We start from the raw sequence: 15,948 nt of genomic DNA on the forward strand, positions 1-15,948 counted from the left end.
ACTATATGGGAGTCGACTCTCCCACTACTACGCCAACTAGAGCTCGAGCGGTCGATTCTTGATACCACTTGAGCAGATCGATTCCCCATACCACTGGGGATGTCATCCGTTTTTCTCCCCCCAGACGCTTCTTCTTCTCTTCCTGTATATGCGGCCGAGGGACAGTTCATACCCTCGAGTCGGAGGAGACGATATAAGTACTAGTAGCAAGCTGCTTGTAGGGCCCTATACCGATGGGTACGAGACTAGAAATATGTGTATAGATTTAGAGACAGTGGTATCATATGACTATGGCTAGTACTTCTCTCACCATAGTCATCTATATGCAAACTCCCACTGCACTCACCTCCCCCCATCCCTTCTCCATCGCTATCCCCCTCCAAGCTCCAAGCTCCAAGCTCCATGGGCGACGCTACGAAGGGTCTGGCCGCCTTTTACATATGCATATATAGTGCGCACACCCAGCGTCTATATCCCCCAACTAGTTTCCATCATTCCGGTCCTCTCTCCATATATCCTCTTCCACCGTATCTCAGGCGCTGGCACCCATCACTTACCACCTATTCAGAAACAAGGACAAGCACACCATACCGCCCTTTAAATTCCAAGTGTACACTGCGCCCAACCAACCAACCAAACCAAACCAAACCACAAGAGAAAAAAAAAAAAAAAACAGAAATTTATTGTCAGGCCATGTATCCAAAGCCGCAAAAGTGCCATACACACGCACAGATATACAGACACTGAAACTTTTTTTCGTTTGTTTGCTATAGTACAGACATAAGGAACTCGTGCCGCTGGCTGGCTAGCTTCGGAATATTTTCATCTGGGCGGGACAAGGCGTGTATTAGTACATATATTTCTACACACACACACACACACACCCCCCCACACACACGGCTTCTTCCTCTTTGTGCTTCTCCTTCTTCGGCGGCGGGGGGATACATACTCGGTCCGTAACGATCGCTCTACAAATCGGGCATTTCGCATTGCCGTGGCCTGCGCCGCCGCGCTCGCGGATACTCATGCCGTCGCAGCAGGTCTACAATACCCCCCCCCCCCCACCATCCATCAGCACACGCACCAGGGAGGAAGAGGAAGTAGCAAGATGATACGCACCACACACAGCGCCAAATGCTTACACGGCAGCACCACCATATCCGCCACCCCGTCATAACACACCACACACACCCCCTCCCCCGTCTCCGTCCCCGTCCCCGTCTCCGTCTCCACCGTCTGCCCCTCCGCACCTCCTCCCACCGCCGCCGCCGCCGCCTCCTCAATCCCCAACTCCTTCCCAATGCTCACAACATCCCTCAGCGCCATCGCCACCATCGCCCGCTGCTCCCCCTGCACCTCCCCACCGCCATCACCCACAGTCCTCCCAAACACCTCCATCAGCAACGACACGCTCTCCGCCCGCCTCTGCAGGCTCTCAACGTTCAGCACGGCCCGTCGTGTCGCACCCCCGCTCACCGCCACGCCCCCACCACCGGCACTCGCCCCCGTCGCGCTGCTGCTGCTACTGCTGCTGTCGCTGCTACTACTGCTCGCCCACTTCTCGCCCAGCAGCAGCACGCGCAGCACCCCATGGACCAGCTTCGCCAGCGCCGTGTGCGCATACTGCGCCGCCACAATCACAAGCAGCAAACTGAGCGCGACGAGGGCCGTGACCGCGAGCTCGCGCGCCTCGGCCACGAAGCGCGTTGTGCGCGCGGCGATGCGGAGGCACTCGGCGGAGCGGCATGCAGGGGTGCCGGTTGCGGCGGAGCGGGCGTGGTGGAGGAGCTGCGTTGTGCGCGCGGCGGTGTCGCGGAGGAGGGGGGGGAGCTGCGTCAGTGCTGCTTGCGAGGCGTGGAGCAGCCGCGTTAGTGCCGCCTGCGAGGCGTGGAGCAGCGGCGGGAGGGCTGTGGCGTGGTATCTGTAGAGATGGGCGGCGAGGCGGGATGTGGCGGTGTGGGCTTTGTGGAGCAGCGGGGGGAGGGCCTGGGATAGGGAGGACCATGCTTGTTGCAGGAGCGGGGGGAGCTTGGAGGTTGTGTAGTGCGATGCTTGGGCTTTGGAGGACGACGCCCAGGTGTTGAGCCGGTGCAGCGAGCCGTCCCAGTCCGATAGCAGTATCGACAGCCCCTCGAGGCATTTCTTGACGTTGTAGAAAACGAGGTATATGCAGACGGTGAGGAACCACTCGAGGAACCAGCCGAGGGCTGCGCGGAGAAAGCGTCGTTTTGGTCGTGCTGATGCTGATACTCTGGGCGCTGGCTGTGGTTGCGGTTGTGGTTGTGGCGGTGTGGTGGGAGTGACAAAGTCGAGGTGGCGCAAGGGCTGGTACATGGCCTCGAAGTCTGGCCAGTTGGTGTCGTCGCGGTTGGGGCGGTTTCTGTATAAGCGGCGGGGCGAGTAGTCGTCGCGGAGGAGTTCTACGTCTGGCCGCCGGCGGGGTCAGTATAGATAGATGGATAGCTAACGGGGCGGGGGGGGGGAATTAATACCTCCTAAGGGCGCGTTGACGCCATATCGATAGGGGAGGGTATCCCGCTGGTAGCTCTCATAGCTCATGGTGCTGTGTTTTTTTAGCTGCTGCTGTGGCGGTGTGTGTGGGCCTTTGGACTTGTGTTTGGCGGTGCAATTAGGTCTGTATGTTGTGGTGAGGTGCTCTACCTGCTATGTAGATGGAGGGATGGAGGGATGGAGGGATGAGAGATGGAGGTCTTGAACGTATTCTCGGCCGGGTGCAACGCGTATGTATGTACGCACTTCTTCTTCTTCTTCTCCTCCTCCGTCCGTTCGGCGATAGTCAATCAACCTTCGTGCATGCAGCAATTGATCAAGCAGTTGTGAGAAGAGCAAGGTGAAAGAGAAAAAGCGTCCTCCTCGTCCTCCTCGTCCTCCTCGTCCTCCTCGTCCCCTCGTCCTCCTCGTCCACGGCAGGGAGGTAGCAAGCGAACCCCGCATGCGCTCTCCCACTCGCTCGCTGCACCGCGCGGGACGGGATTGGGTTGGATGCCTGACTGAGCCCAACCGTGGTGCAGGTGCTTGGCATCGGCTTTAACGAGGGGGGCCTGGGTCATGGAATCTCACTCGGCTGGCTGATACATACTGCTACATACATACATACATACATACATACATACATACATGTAACCAGGCGGTTGCTAGGCCTCGGTTCTCTACAAATAATAGACTACAATTGCACTCGGTGCTATTTGGATGCTAGTGCTGGAATGCGGCATGGCGTCGAGCAGGCCCTACTAATTGTGGCCCGATCCGTACTAGCCGGGTATCGAGTAAGACAGTCGTTTCCGAGAACGGCAACGCGCCGTCTAACCTTCCTCTTATGTAACATATTAGGCCCCCCACCCCCCTGGACCGTGACACGTTTACCCTCCCAACCTCCTCCTCCGGACCACCGTACATACACCCCCCCCAAAAACCCCCCAAGCATCTCCCCCACCTCAACTACACGCACAACAATGCCCCCCTCCACCGCCTCCGCACTCCACCGTACGCCCCCCCCCCCTCCCCCCCAATTCTCTGTAGACCCCGCTAACCCCCCCCCCCCCGCGGCCAGCAATCGTCCTCCCCCCTATCCCCGTCCCCCCATACTTCACCACTCTCGGCGCCGGCCTCCTCCACGCCACGCACCCCCGCGAACTGCCCTCAACGCTCCACACTCTCCTCTTCTCGCACCCGCCGCTGGCCAACAAGGACCGCTCAAAGACCTGGTGGCGCGCCCAATGCCTCCTCTACGGCCTCGACGCGCCGGAGAAGCGCACCGTCGTAGAGCTACGAGCCAAGCTCCAGGACGCAATCCTGATGGGGGGGTTGAGGGTGCCGGACGCGATGCAGGAGACGGAGCGTAGGGAGAACGGAAGGTTTCGGAAGTTGAACGCCGAGATGCGGGAGGCGACGGGGGTGGCGGTGGCCAAGGGGAGGGCCCCGCCGAAGGATCCGTTGAGGGGGATCCGTGGCGCCGATGCAAGGATCACCAAGCCGGGGAAGAAGTCGGCTGCCGAGGATGGTGGTGTGACTTTCAATGTCACGGTCAACATGCACACCCCGCAGGTCCCGAAAGCGCGAGCTAGGAAAACAGAGCCAGCCTCCAGAGCGAAGCAGACCGCAAATTGGGGAGGTCCCGCGCCAAAGACCGCACGGGCGAAGGGACCCGCTGCATCGAAAGAGCCAGCCTCCAGAGCGAAGCAGACTGCAAAGAGAGGAGGAGCCGCGCCGAAGACCGCACGGTCGAAGGGACCCGCTGCACCGAAAGAGCCTGCCACCAGGCCGAAACAGACGGCGGGACGGGGCCGCGGTGGTAGTGGGGCCCCGGCACAGGCCCCGCGGATGAGCGATCTCCAGGTGCCGGTGAATGATGAGGATGAGGATTATTACGGCAGCGGTGGCGACTATGAGGACCGTGCACTCTATGAAGCTCTCCGGCTCAGCAGGCTGGAAGCGTATGGGGATGAGGAGGAGGTCGACCGCAAGACCTTGGAAGCTCGCGGGGGGTCAGGGCAGGCTGTGTGGGGGTATTCGAACCACGAGGGGTATCAGGGCCAAGGTGGCCATCAGGACCAAGATGACCATTATGATTCTGATGAGTATTAGGACCACGAGGGCTACAGTCCCAGGTGGGTCCAGCCTTATTGAGAGCTAGATCCAGCAGTGCAATGCTTGTCCAAAGCGCAACATAGCCTAGAGAGCAGCAGCAGTGCTGAGTATGTCGAGTCGGAGTTTGATTCTTGCAAGCGTATAGCGTAGATCGGGTCTTCTGGGCCAAGTACATGTAGTTGTGGATCGTTTTTTTTTTCTTTTGTGCATTAGTAGGAATATATGTTGGCTAGATCATTGGCGGTTCGAGCTTCTAGTTCATAATTGATCTCGCCCGCATTGCGTGTACATGTGTGCTTGTTGTATCCACGGGGCCCCAAGGTAATGCGAGACATGGAGTGTGTATTGAGAGTTGCATGGCGTTAGTGAAGAGGTTAGTATGTATTTGCCAGTTCGTGCACAGGCGATTTAAACAAACCTCAAGATGAAAACGTCACCAATTACAGGCATGATGCGCGCGAGAAGGTCGGAGTACATACATACAACCCATGACTTCAGAATTTTGGACTCCACTCATGTACATGTAGGTAGTACATGTTTTCAGAGACGATAAAGTAAAGAGCCGAGAATGTAGATGGTGTATTGTATGAACTGATGAGTAGAAACAAAGGAAAGCCCGCTCCTTATACTTACAGCTGAGAGGCCAGACTACCTCTAACTAATAAACACAAAAGTACAGATAGTTTAGGAACTACATAATGAAACGTTTAGAAATAAAATTGTTGACAACATCCACCACCACTGGCCGTATATAACCAACAGTACACACTCCATCTATTGGACGGGACGGGTCAATGGGCGGCAGGTTAGCAGACCATGTATCAAAACACCCTCCAACGGCTTGTTACATACGTGGTCGGGCTCGGTCAAGCATGTTTCGAGAGTCTACAAGTTAACCCCCTCGATCCGACCATCAGCACTCTTATCTTCCTGCGAGGAACCAGCAACAGAGCCCCACCACCGTTCACGGGATCTCACTCGGCTGCGTGAGTAGTTGCTCGGATGCTAGGTGGAATGCGGCATAGCGCCCACCTGGCCCTACTAATTGTGGCCAGATCTGTGCTAGCAGTGGCGAATGTTACTAGGAATAGTAACACGGCACTCACTCACCTAGCCCACTGACTTGGGCCCTCCGTGCGTGCGTGCAACGACAGCGCAAGTTTCCCATCGACCTCCACAGCTCTTCGTGTATCTCCCCCACCGCTCCCACGTTCACCACCACCCCGCTATTCACAAAACAAAACACCGATCCCAGGTTCTCGAGTGGCGTCCCAAATAACATCCCAATGCCCAGAACCACAACCACCGCCCGCCACAGCCCGCCAAAAGAGCCCACACCCCGGCCCTCTCTCCTCACCCAGAGCCCGAACGCACACCCACCCCCGAACTCCACCGTACGACCCCCCTCCCCCCTCCCCCCTCCCCCCAATCCCCCATAAGCCTCACTGACCCCCCGCTAGCAATCGTCCACTCCCCCCCTCCGCCTCCCTCCGCACTTCACCACCCTCGGCGCCGGCCTCCTCCACGCCACGCACCCCCGCGAGCCGCCAGCAACCCTCCACACCCACCTCCTCGGCGCGCCGCCGTCCCGCCTGGCAAACAGGGACCGCCCCAAGACGTGGTGGCGCGCGCAGTGCCTGCTGTACGGGCTCGACGCGCCAGAGAAAGCTACTATCGCCCGCTTGCGCGGCACGCTGCAGCGGGCGCTGCGGAGCGCGGGGGGGGCTGCGCGTGCCAAGGGAGTTGGCGGAGGTGGAGGAGAGGCGGTTTCGGGCGTTGAATGCGGGGAGGAGGGAGCGTGCTGCGAGGAGTGAGAGGGAGGAGGCGGCGAGGAGGAGGAGAGGGGAGAGGGTGGCGAGGAGGAGGGGGAAGGGGAAGGGGAGGGGGAGGGGGTAGAGGAGGAGGAGGACGGGGACGATAATGTGTGGGGGCCCATTTTGGGCAGCATACCGACGTGGTTACATACTCATTTTTACTACGCTTATACTCCACATATACGTCAGTCCGAAGATCCAAACCCGTGATACGCACCCACCAACTCTACACCACCCATTACCTCACACACGCCACATCTCCACACCATATAGCCAACCAGTCTACAGCAATACGATTAATCAATTATCAATCAATCAATTAACCAGTCTACAGCAATACAATTAATCAATCATCAATCAATCAATCAACCAACCAATCAATCAACCAGTCTACAGCAGCCCACAACAGCACACAATAGCACACAACAGCGCTTAATAGCGCCCAATACCTAGCTAGCCCATATCCGATTTCGACTCCGGAGCTACATCCCCGCCCCCCCTCCCACCATCCCCACCATCCCCACCCGACCAGGATCATTATCCAAGACTCACAGTTCCAACCACTCCCTGCCATTATATTGCCATAACAGTAAGGTTGTATGCAATTAATGAATTAAACAAACAAAAAAATCCAACCACCCGCATCACAGACTATCACTCGTATGTAGGGTTAGGGTTCCCATGCATCTTTTCTGATTAATTGAATAGATCTACGCGCGAGCCCACCGTGGGAGTGGTGGTATGTTTAGCCCTGGTGCTGCACTGGTGGGTGTGGTGTTCCATGGGGTTGGGGCATTTTTTTTTTTTTTTTTTTTTTTTGTTTAATTCATTAATTGCATGCAACCTCACCGTTATGACGATTTGTGGTTGCTGCATGATGAAAAGTAGTAGTAGGACGACCATTGATTGACCGGTTGATAATTCATTAGTTTAATTGTACAAGTAGGACGACCATCATGCGTTCGTTATATTTTAGCCAAGATACAGGGGAAGATAGGGGGCTACACGCTCTTGTATTAGAGCCCCCGCTCACTCCCGAATGAGCTGATGCCCGATGGTGGCCGATGGTGCGTACTGGGGCTCGCGTGCAGAACTAGGGTAATATGGGACACTAGGGGGGCGCGGGCTGCATGGGTCGATGTGTTCCGGGCCGTTGGCGGATTTGACGGATTCGCCAATGGCCTTGACAAATTCGCGAATGGACTTGAGGTATTCGCGAATGGACTTCTAGGCTCATACATCTGTGGCTGGACCAGTCTATTCGCGAATGGCCTGGGAATACTGTGGTTTTAGTAGGACAAATAGCTCATCACTCACAGCTAATAATGGTTTATATCAATCCTGAACGATCTCTACAACCATCAGAAACCTCTGAAAAAAACCATCGACCCTAGAAACCAAACCTACAAAAGTAATTAGCATCTTCATGATCTTTAGCGAGCTTAAGACCTCAATATTAACAACTGACGCCTGATATGTGCTATCTTGTGGTCTCTATCAGCTTCAGTGACCTCTACAACTACTTATTAGGGCCCTATGAGCTCTAGTAGAGTCTAGATTATTCTCGAGTTAATTTAAAGACCCAATTCCATTACCCTTTATCCAGTCCATTCGCCAATGGACCGGTCCGGTCCCCGATGTATGGAGCAAGCAGTCCATTGGCGAATCCAGGGTATTTGCGAGTCGCCCGGAACAGATGCTCTAGGGGTATTTGGGGGGGGGGGGGGGGGGGAAAGAGAGAGAGAGAGGTCTACGTAGTTTAGGTACCGTTACTTCTAGCAAACAAGCCCATATGTATGGGCTTGGCGTAAAGTAGTGGTAGAAAAGAATAAGGATGAGATATAAGTTTCAAATAACTAAAAAGTCAAAGTTATAGTATCTGAAAAACAAATATTATAGGTAACCCAGAGCACACCCCATGCCAACCAGCTGCACCCCGCAATCCCGCGCGGAGCAAAATTAAAAAGAAAGAAAAAGAAATAGAGGTAGATATATAATATTATGTAGTATATAAAACCTACGCTCCAACGGTAAAAAGTTCCCTCGAATTTTTATACGCGCTCGGTTTCCGACTCAGTGCAGGCTTTTCTCTTTGTAGTAGATCCGCCGTTGCTTCCTTTCCCACTATCACGCTTCCAGGTAACTCTGAGCGTTCCTTGTTGCCCTTAATATCGTGCCAAGCCTTTGGTGTAATTCTACAGCCCGTAGAAGAGGGAACGAGTTGACAAAAGCCTGGGCACGAGAGTAATTCTCCCCGGCTTCCTTCTAGCTCTTTTATGCGGGTTTCTAGCTCTGCAAGGCGATAAATCATTTCCTCAGGTCCTTCAGCCTTTATCTCTGCTCGTTCCACGCCCTCCAGCCTAACCTTCTTTGCAATTGTGCAACCACCCCGCCTCGCTATGTAGACCACAAGCACAATGAGGACCAGAACCAAGATAACTGTTGCACCACCAACTAGGCCCCAAACTGCCTCGGCGGACAGCACTGGCCCCCTGTTCCGGACTGAATCCTTCTCTTTCCTATTCGCTCTTGGGCCGGTGCGGAATCCCTGCGACTTGACTGGGTCCTTCTTTTTTATATCCGCTATTGAGCCGATATAGAAGCTCTGAGACTCGAGTGTGACATTGCCGTCCACGACGCGGATATGATAAGTGTCGCTGGCCTCCAGTAAATTGCTAGGAAACCACGGGTAGGAGTAGACAAAGAAGCCGGGCCCCTCATTGCGGTCGTCTATCTTCACGCGGAACGCGTTCGTGATGATGTCCAGACCACCACCAAGATTCATGCTAGGATTCACGAGCGTGATAGATACATATGAAGTTTCTGGAGGATCGATGACTCTCCACATGATTGAGTAATCTTCTCCTTTGGTGACGAGGGAGAGTTGGTCGGGCTTTACGATTGATTCCTGACAGTTTGCGCCTGAGAGGAAGAGTGCATAGGCTACCAGTGCGCGGGCTATAGAAGAGTGAAAGACCATCGGGGGGGAGGGCGTTCGTGTACCTTCAGGTGTGAACCGTTTGTAATTGTCAAGAAGGGTTGCCCGGGTCTGTAGAAGGTGTCAGGTTGCTTTGGTAGATTCCGGTCTTGAGACCGTAGGGAAGTAAGTGGGAAGAAGAGAAATGAGAAAGATACTGACTCGGATATATTATTTAAATGCAAGCCTTGGGAACGCTTTCCTGAACCCACTAGCGATATATCCAAACGATCGATAGTTTAACCCATGATATGCGCACGCCGCGTCCTCCTTAACCCGCAATCCCGCCAATATTCAGATCACGATGCGTATCTTGCTACAAGTATAAAGATCACCCTCTAGGCAGAAACAAACTGAAGACGCAGCGAGGCCCAGACTTGCTCACCGCGTTGTCTCCTCTGGGAGACGCGACAGAAAACTGATACGCCTCGAAGGCTGCGCAGCGCTCGTGATAGGTACCTCAAGTGATAGGGCTATTATCCATCCATATTGGTGGCCTTCATCTCTTCTTTTTATCTGGCCCAGTGTTATTCTTTCCGCGCGTGAGATGGTGGCGGTTGACATCTAGCTCACCTGAGAACCTTGGGGGCGACGTTGGGGATGAAGGGACGCTGGTCGGCCAAGACAGATAGCGGTTGCTTAATCCTCAAAACATGAGCTATGAGTATCATTTTGACGAGGTTCTTACTTATGTGTGTGTTAGTGCATCCTCAACTTGATGATGTTCCCCAAGATAGAGACTTAGTAGTCACATATATATATTCTCTCCATGTTATAGTGTATGTTCGTAGTTACCACGTAGCTACTCGCTTGTCAACTATGTATTTCCCCCGGCTTTATGTGGCTGCATATGATTGCATCAGTACTCGTATCTTCCTGACGTTTGTGGACGCAATTAATGATTTTTGGTGCATGCAATAGTGCTCCAGTTCGAAAACGCCAGGAAAATAGGAGTAGAATGATATATGTGCGGTCTCCTTGCCTAGAATTTAATAATCAGGACGCCTTATCGGGCGAGGCGAGGTGATATCAGATCACGCTTCTTCCCCAGAGACCCTCCCATGCCATGCGTCCACATACACTCATCTGTGAGTACTCAAGTCTTCATCAAAAGGATGAATATATATTGCCTTGAAACCGCTCTATATACGTTCGACATCTACAAGCGCGAAAAAATCTGTAAATAGGTTTCCCGCTACCTAATTACATTACCGGATATACCATTTAAATACATCTTAAATAAACATAAACAGTATAAGCTTCCTCATTGTAATCACGAAGCATTTCTATTGGTTAGAATATATAGTCTGCATACCACAGATAGAAGCACATATATATGTACAGACAAAGAGCTGCTCCCGAGATAGGACCCGGGAATGCCGGGAAGGGAGCTGACAGCAAAAGGGCAAACACTGGCAAGTAAGATATATAGTCTTATATATCAACCTTGAACTACCAGATATCCTTTTGTGAACTACACATTAATATTAAGAACTCGTGTGAGTGAGGAGGGGTCGGTGTGCCGCGCAGCGGCACCCCGCCCCGATTGTGAGCCAGCTTATTGAGAAGGAAAAAATGTCACACACAGGGATTTTAACCATCCAAACCAGCAATTAGTGCAGTGCTTATACAATCAGACTGGACCTGTTTCTATTATTCACCTCGGAATAGACTATGGGCTGGACGCACTACATGTCCTAAAGACCTATGCCGGATGATAACGCAAATCTATCCATAGATAGTAAGGTTGACAACCTCTATTTGTCCACTACATGTTAATTGCGGCCGGAGGCCGCATTCCACTTGTACATATATATCCTGCGACATCTATTATGCAACTTAGAAGCTTACTAAATTCAATTAAACTTGTACCTACATGTATACTCTACATACATGTGTGTATATCTGCTAGCAAACTCACCGCATTGAAGCTTTGCCACATATGTAGGCAATTGTATAGAGCGAGATCGCTAGACCGACCCATAGCCACTATTGATGATGGCTGGCTAGTTTTATAAATGAAGAGACATGCCTTGGTATATCCGTATACGCGTACGTACTTGTAGATGCGAAGGGGCTTCATCTTGTTCGTGACAAGACTTCTGAAGCTTATGCATCTCATGGCATCATTTTTCGCACCGTGAAGTATGACGCAGATCGATCTGGTAAAGAATACCTACGAAATGGAAATACCTCCCTGTAGTTTGTGTCAGTTAAAAATTACCTGTACATTCATCGCAAAAAACTGATCTGTTGTCTTGAAACTATCGGAAGGATATCATAAGCCGATGTACTTTGTGTATGCTACGTAATATAGTAGTGGCCTGCGATGAGGTGTTTCTGACTGAGGGAATTGGAAAATGATATGTGAACTTGATTAACTACTTAATTAATTTTCTTAAAAGCGCGGGGCCATTGGTAGTTGCGAGTGATTTTCTATGACTACAAGCGGGGTGCGGCCTCCGGCTGCCCAAATGTAGTGAGGAAATGAAGGTGCGGGCGGTACTGCGATAGACTATTTATCATTCTGGATTATTGGGCCATCCAAACGTACAGGCACGCACTAAACCTCATCTCCATCTTTCCTTATAGGTAATCTGTCATATATTAGCTCTAGTATGCACTATAAGTCATTCAATGAGTAGCTTTAGTATGTACATGTAGTTCATGATAAAATGCTATCGGGGAAATTCGAACTTGATATCTAATAAGTATATAGATATACCGATATGCAATGTGTTATTTAAAGGTTTTGATTGGCCAGGTTTGAGGGGTTTTCTTTTTCTCTATCAAATATGTTTGTCAGTAAGTAGATATTCTATCAAATATGTTGGAGTTAGTAGATATTCTATCAAATATGTTTGAGTCAGCCAGTAGATATTAGTTCCAACATACCTTGAGTCAACCAAATAGTATATCAGATATGTGCACAGGGCATCTTGGGGTTTCAGTGATCTTAAGCGTTGGTAAACTGATATTGTTTAAGCCATAACAGCTCCTACTCCGGCCAAAGGCCGGAAAATGCTTGTATAAAAATATAGCTGTAGTTCTGTCAGTGTTTATTCTTTTATATCCATCAATTACAATAGCTACACGCCTTTTAATATAATGCCAGTTCCCTTCCATCTCGGGAGTAGATCTTTGTCTAATGATATGCAACCAATATTAGAAATAGTACACAACCAATAGAAAACGTTCCTGGTGAGGATGAGGAAGACTATATAGTTTAGAACAACGGCATAGATCTTGCAAAGGTTTCAAGATCAAGTCTATGACCTGCCTTAATAGGTCAGATAAGGGTTCAGAATATAATAAAATGAATCGATAGGTCTTGTAGTAAATTGGTTTCCCTTCAAGTTTCTCGGCCTAATAGCTTCATCCACTCGCGTGTAGACTCGACTACTGCATACCAACTTGCAATTCGCCTTAAAACGTATACATATACTTAGACCAGCTAATCTTCGCCCACTAGCCTCTTTGTAGAAACGTATTATAATTATACAAAGGATAAACGTCTTTAGAGTATGTCGTTCCAGAGAATGAAGAGGAAAGTATAATCTCAAACATTTCAATGTAGTCGTACCGTAAATCGTCCAACAGGAGGTGGTACCGGGGATTCGATAGGCTATCGGCGCATCTATAAGTTCATTTGCGTCAGAAAAAAACCTTGCCTGCTGTGTTATTACTTTGTAGTGAGGTCTCCTAACCTCTGGCATCAGGCCTGCTCTTGCCGCTCCATCCGCGATTGCCGCACATGAATCTACAGGTGAAAAGAAACAGTGCGGATATTTCTGTTTTAAATTGGACTCAACAGTCTTCTCAAGGTAACTGGGTTTTGCAAATTCACCCATGAAGAGAACACCCTCCAGTTTCAACTCTTGGTGTTCGATGCTTGTTATCTGAGCCCTCGCTAGGTCCGTAGTTCGCTCGCAAAGCGGGTAGAAGCACTGTAAAATCTCTGCATTTGTGAATGTCATGAACCCGTCTTGATCGATTACCCCTGCCCTGAAGAATTTTCCCTCCGCTGAAAGATTAACACGCCAGCTCCGTCCGCAGTTACTGAAATTTTCATTGATCTCATTCTCAAAGTGCAGCATACATTTTTCGAAAACTCTTTCTGCTGATTGCTCGTGGATTCTCATTGCTGCGATCTTATTTTGAGCAAGTGTTGTGAATCTATTCCGTGGTGATTTAAACCCAGAAGTGTCGCCAGATCTATAAGTGCACGGAACTATAACTCCTTCGGTCACTTGGTAGGCAATAAGGTCGACCCTATCACCCCCAAAGCTAATGGTAAGTACAGCATGGTGGATCTCAAGATCTATTGACCTTGCGTTAAGGAGATTTGTGATTGCGGCCTCGGGCTCAGTAACTATTGTTAGTCGCGAATTTTTCGTGTCTTCCAGGAACCCTAATTGCATGATTGCAGATTTTAGGCTTTCTTTTTCGGTATCACTGAAAGCTATGGGAGCGACAAGGTGGTAAGTCATGTTAGGACGAAAGCCATAACCAAAATCCCTGTACAGGTCCAAGTATATCGCTTCGCGGAGTTTCAGAAGGTATTCAACAGCAAGATCAGTTTGCTGCTTTCCGCGTGGAAGAGTGGCGGGAGTAGTCCATGGCTTCCAGCTTGTTACGTTTGAATATAATGTAGATACCTATAGGGGAAGTCAGAATGTAGAGACCTTGGTACCGACCAGTAAGGAAGATAAATATACCCGTTGAATCCCGGATCTTGGTACTCCATTCGAGTCTAGGGAATTTGCCGTATCATGAACCCAGCCCGCCAGTTGCCCACCATGATTGTAAGAAAGAACAATTGGGATCTTTGCAATTTTGTCAGAAACTGATATCCCATCTCTCTTTTGTAATACATGCGATTAATAGGCTTACCTTACTGACCAATCGATCGCTCAAACTTGGCGGCTCATCTATCGCATCGCTAGTGAAATTCCCCTTTAGGCAGCTAACCAGATAAACTGCGCTGCTAGAGTTTGAGCCCTGTAATGATTAGTTGAACTGCCATTCGTGAAGTGTTACGGGGGATTATTCACAAATCTAATGCCAACAGAGACTAAGTAATCCTGATCATTATTGGTACCCAAGCGTGGTAAGAACGCTTCAGATGGACGTCCTGCAAAGAAGATTGGTAAGAGATGAGAATTTATATCTTGAACTAGTGATACCCACTTGTGTGTGTATCCCTTTGTTCCGAAGACTGTTGCGACGGCATCACAGGGTATAAAGTCTGGTGGGTATCAATCATCGTCTTCCGTTGCAATTGGATATATGAAGAATCCTCTATATTGCAATAAGTTAGAATTAAATCACATAAATATAACGATCACAAGCTCACTTACCATATGAGTATTGATTTGCCATATTTTTGCTTGCTCCACTCTTCCATAAAGAGGAAAAGAGGCTCCAATAGGTTGGAGGAGAATTTTGTAGAGAAGAGGTCGAGCGAAAACCTGAGCTCAGAGCGGGAGAAGTGGGAACATAGCCAGGAACTCCATTAATGCTATTCTCCAAGAAAATTCTTCCAGAATCTTCCACTATTGTCTCTGACGATACCAAGCGATCAAGCATGTCACGTATCTCACCCACACCGTCATGAAGCTGATCAACGCGTCCTTCAACACGGACATTAATCATACTAAAAACTCAACCGAGGTCAGTTAATGTAGAAAATTAAGCCTGAACTTTAAATACATTAAAAGAATCATCGGTCGCATTTTCTTGTGAGCACTTACGTTGACAATGCTTGCATTTTCAAACCTAATGTACTTTTGAAGCTCTCTAGTCTTGTCGTTAAAACTTTGACATCCCTCTCTAGAAACGTCCATTTGACGCCTTTCCACGTTCTTTTATACCAGCCAGTTTGCATATTACTCTTCAATTTATTTATTAAAGTTGTAAGCTCAGCAAGAACATCCGCGCAACCACGCAATGTCAAGTCCAGATCCTCAATCCATTCGCTGGGAACAGAATCAGATACACCCCCACTCTCAAAGGATCTCTGAATGTCTAAAATTACAGACTGTATCGACTGTAGCTCGAGATATAGTCCGAGAATCTCTTTTGGCGCATCGCGGATGGAAGAAAAGAGGTTGGTGAGTTGGATAGAGGTGGTAATGGTCACGCCGATGATGGTCGCTAGGGCACTTATTATTGTGATGGGTTCTGGCATTGTTCAAGATGACTACGTGGGTCTTAGCTCTGTGAGTGCTTGGTCGGGGGTATTAGTAGTTTGCCGAAAGTTCAGCCGCATGCTACAACGCTAGACTTTCTTGACCTGGCGAAGTTCGGTTATTATTAGTGACATCCCCCCGTAATAGAGTAGAGTAATATACCTACATGTTATTAATTATATGTTTACTCATCTTCAGCCTGTAACTGATGTCTGTCCGTCGTTCTATCCTAGAGAGAAAGCATGTACGTTTATGTATCTAGTATGTGTAGGTAGGTCCTTTACAACATGATCCCTAATCCAATATATAAGAGGCTATTAATAATATATTAATTACAAACTCCTTATCAATGTTGAAT

At 49.9% G+C, this 15,948-nt stretch overlaps 6 protein-coding genes across 6 annotated transcripts; 2 read left to right on the plus strand and 4 right to left on the minus strand.

Moving 5' to 3' along the window:
- Positions 1–805: 805 nt before the first annotated feature.
- Positions 806–2,559, minus strand: H6S33_003385 (uncharacterized protein; the record flags this gene model as incomplete). Its single annotated transcript, XM_044835128.1, has 4 exons — positions 806–826; positions 950–1,042; positions 1,120–2,426; positions 2,493–2,559. 4 exons carry the CDS (start codon positions 2,557–2,559, stop codon positions 806–808), a joined length of 1,488 nt encoding a protein of 495 aa, XP_044691746.1.
- A 268-nt stretch (positions 2,560–2,827) lies between these two features.
- Positions 2,828–3,043, minus strand: H6S33_003386 (uncharacterized protein; the record flags this gene model as incomplete). Its single annotated transcript, XM_044835129.1, has 1 exon — positions 2,828–3,043. The coding sequence occupies one exon, from the start codon at positions 3,041–3,043 to the stop codon at positions 2,828–2,830; it is 216 nt and encodes a 71-aa protein (XP_044691747.1).
- A 430-nt stretch (positions 3,044–3,473) lies between these two features.
- H6S33_003387 (uncharacterized protein) lies at positions 3,474–4,647 on the plus strand (the record flags this gene model as incomplete). The annotated part of the gene is made up of 3 exons (XM_044835130.1): positions 3,474–3,504; positions 3,572–4,518; positions 4,606–4,647. The coding sequence occupies 3 exons, from the start codon at positions 3,474–3,476 to the stop codon at positions 4,645–4,647; spliced, it is 1,020 nt and encodes a 339-aa protein (XP_044691748.1).
- Positions 4,648–5,894: 1,247 nt separating this feature from the next.
- On the plus strand, positions 5,895–6,422 carry H6S33_003388 (uncharacterized protein; the record flags this gene model as incomplete). Its single annotated transcript, XM_044835131.1, has 2 exons — positions 5,895–6,002; positions 6,069–6,422. 2 exons carry the CDS (start codon positions 5,895–5,897, stop codon positions 6,420–6,422), a joined length of 462 nt encoding a protein of 153 aa, XP_044691749.1.
- A 2,017-nt stretch (positions 6,423–8,439) lies between these two features.
- H6S33_003389 (uncharacterized protein) lies at positions 8,440–9,402 on the minus strand (the record flags this gene model as incomplete). Its single annotated transcript, XM_044835132.1, has 1 exon — positions 8,440–9,402. The coding sequence occupies one exon, from the start codon at positions 9,400–9,402 to the stop codon at positions 8,440–8,442; it is 963 nt and encodes a 320-aa protein (XP_044691750.1).
- Positions 9,403–12,967: 3,565 nt separating this feature from the next.
- Positions 12,968–15,589, minus strand: H6S33_003390 (uncharacterized protein; the record flags this gene model as incomplete). The annotated part of the gene is made up of 8 exons (XM_044835133.1): positions 12,968–13,024; positions 13,086–14,057; positions 14,118–14,225; positions 14,293–14,400; positions 14,454–14,533; positions 14,590–14,700; positions 14,760–15,055; positions 15,153–15,589. The coding sequence occupies 8 exons, from the start codon at positions 15,587–15,589 to the stop codon at positions 12,968–12,970; spliced, it is 2,169 nt and encodes a 722-aa protein (XP_044691751.1).
- Between the last annotated feature and the right edge of the window lie 359 nt (positions 15,590–15,948).

Source organism: Morchella sextelata (genome assembly GCF_020137385.1).
Source record: "Morchella sextelata strain SCLS chromosome Unknown scls_15, whole genome shotgun sequence".
Taxonomy (NCBI): Eukaryota; Fungi; Ascomycota; class Pezizomycetes; order Pezizales; family Morchellaceae; genus Morchella; species Morchella sextelata.